Genomic DNA, 2,604 nt, shown 5'->3' with positions numbered 1-2,604 from the left:
CGTCCCTGGAAATTCCAGATCTCGCAGGTCTCCTTGCTCCTCCTCCAGAACACACTTTGCCAGGCTGCTGTAGTATTTGCTTACCGCTATGACTGCGCAAACTGGCCCCAAGAAGCTCCAGATGAACCCTGTCTCTGTATTCAGCCAGCAGCTATGGAGAGAAATAGGAGGAGTCAGTGCTTGTCTCAGAGTCCGGACCTTACAGTTAACCCTGCCCCAACGAATGCCCTAGTGGAGGAGGACACTGGGCGGTGAGACTCAGATGACACTCAGGACGGTCCTGGTTGCAGTTCAGTTTCCTTTAGACCACGGTGCTTCCTCTTTTAGACCTTCTTCCTGGGCAAATGTACCTGAAATGTTTACCTGGTGCCTGAGGTGGGGCTCATTTCCCAGTTCACAGCTTCGTAATCCCGTCTCCCTCTATGCAGAACCCTCCACTGGTACACCTTGTCATTGAAATTTCGGCTCAGGCTGGGCGCAGTGGCTCACGCCTGTAATCCCAGCACTTTGGGAGGCCGAGGGAGGTGAATCACCTGAGGTCAGGAGTTCGAGACCAGCTTGGCCAACATGGTGAAATGCTGTCTCTACTAAAAATACAAAAACTTAACTAGGTGTGGTGGCGTACACCTGTAATCCCAGCTATTTGGGAGGCTGAGGCAGGAGAATTGCTTGAACCCGGGAGGCAGAGACTGCAGTGAGCTGAGATCATGCCACTGCACTGCAACCTGGGTGACAGACAAGACTCTGTCTCAAAATAAAAATAAAAATAAAAATAAACCAAACGAGAAAACAAAACAAAAACCAGAAGAACATAATTGGATTGTGTGTAACACAAAGGACAAATGCTTGAGGGGACAGACACCTCGTTGACTCTGATGTGATTATTATGCATTCTGTGCCTGTATAAAAATATTTTATATACCCCATAAATATATACACTTACTTTGTGCCTACAAAAATTAAAAAAAAAAAAATCCTCAAAAAATATGACAAAAGACATAAGGGAATGAGCCACCATGAGTGAGAGTCAGAAGAATCATCATCTGGCAGGGCTGTCAAGTCTGGATGGAAGTTCGGAGGCAAAGAGATGGGTGTTTAACATCCCCCAGCCTCCCTTTGCCTCGATCCACCATTTCCCTCTGTCATCTCACTCCTTTCCCCACAATTTATCCTAATTTCTTTTTACTTTTCCTTTCATTCAACATCTGTGCCCAGGAGATGACATAGGAGTTAAAAAAGAATTATTTAGGCAGATATTGAGGGTAAGGAAGTCCTTGGTAAGGTTTTCCTTTTAATGAAAAGCAGCTCCCAAATCATTTTCTTTTCTAAGAGAGAGCAGCTGGTAGAATCGAGCTATAGACATAGAAAGGCAAGCTAGAAGCTTTCACGGGTGAATGCTGGCAGTTGTGCCAGTAGGAAAGGGGCTACCTGGGAACTAGGCACGTTCAAAATGGTGGCTCTGGCTGGGCGCAGAGGCTCACGCTTGTAATCCTAGCACTTTGGGAGGCTGAGGCAGGTGGATTAACTGAGGTCAGGAGTTCGAGACTAGCCTGGTCAACATGGTGAAACCCCATCACTACTAAAAATACAAAAATTAACTGGTCATAGTGGCACGTGCCTGTAATCCCAGCACTTGGGGAGGCCGAGGCAGGCAAAGTACCTGAGGTCAGGAGTTCGAGACCAGCTTGGCCAACATGGTGAAAATCCATCTCTAGTAAAAATATAAAATTAGCCAGGTGTGGTGGTGCACGCCTGTAATCCCAGCTACCCAGGAGGCTGAGGCAGGAGAGGAGAATTGCTTGAACTAGCGGGGTGGAGGTTTTGGTGAGCTGAGATCATGCCATTGCACTCCAGCCTAGGCAACAAGAGCAAAACTCAGTCTCAAAAAAAAAAAAAAAAAAGAGTTCTTTTCAATATTTCATTCTTGAGGTTTTTAAGTCCGAGAGTAATTTCTTTGATTCGCGAATTTTGTTTTTCCTTCTGAAAGGTAAATGCCCCTGGGATTGTATCCATCTTGTGTACGGGTCCATGAGTCTCTCTGAGGTGGAGTTGTTGTCTGGGGGTACTAATACCGGAGGTTCATTGCCTCATGCTAAGGAAATCAAGGCACTGACACCCATGAGGAGTGAGTTTAAGAGCAGAAGTTTAACAGGCAAAAGAAAGAGAAAGGAGACTAGATCTCTGTGTCTTGCAAGAGAGAGGGCCTCCTGAGTGGGACTTCTGGCCCACAGCAAAGTGCACCGGATTTTATAGACTGGCTTGAGGGGGCAGTGTCTGATTTACATAGGGCCCAAAGATTGGTTGGACCCAGTGTGACATTTACATAGAGCACGAGGATGCTGGCCACCCACCCTGATCTTTTATTATGCAAACGGAGTCTTTACTTGGCTGGCAACATGTTGTCTTCTCCTTACTGTCCACATGGTTTACAAAGAAAAGGGAAGAAGGAGCTGCCATTTTCTTTTCTTTTTTTTTAGATGGAGTCTCGCTCTGTCACCCAGGCTGGAGTGCAGTGGCACAATCTCAGCTCACTGCAACCTCTGTGTCTCCTGGATTCAAGCAATTCTCCTGCCTCAGCCTCCTGAGTAGCTGGGATTACAGGTG

General features: G+C 46.7%; 1 protein-coding gene across 2 annotated transcripts in view; it reads right to left on the bottom strand.

The window, feature by feature from the left end:
* ADGRE1 (adhesion G protein-coupled receptor E1) overlaps positions 1-2,604 on the bottom strand; it is a 60,007-nt gene that overhangs the window by 14,998 nt on the left and 42,405 nt on the right. For both annotated transcript variants that reach the window (XM_011943549.1, XM_011943550.1), the window contains one exon: positions 85-151. In XM_011943549.1, coding sequence (XP_011798939.1) covers positions 85-151 — 67 coding nt within the window. The remainder of the gene's footprint in view (positions 1-84; positions 152-2,604) is intronic.

The sequence above is a fragment of the Colobus angolensis genome, unplaced genomic scaffold (assembly GCF_000951035.1).
Source record: "Colobus angolensis palliatus isolate OR3802 unplaced genomic scaffold, Cang.pa_1.0 Scaffold22, whole genome shotgun sequence".
In the NCBI taxonomy this organism is placed as follows: domain Eukaryota; kingdom Metazoa; phylum Chordata; class Mammalia; order Primates; family Cercopithecidae; genus Colobus; species Colobus angolensis.
Note: the sequence above shows the minus strand (reverse complement) of the source record. Positions and strands in the feature narration are given on the sequence as shown.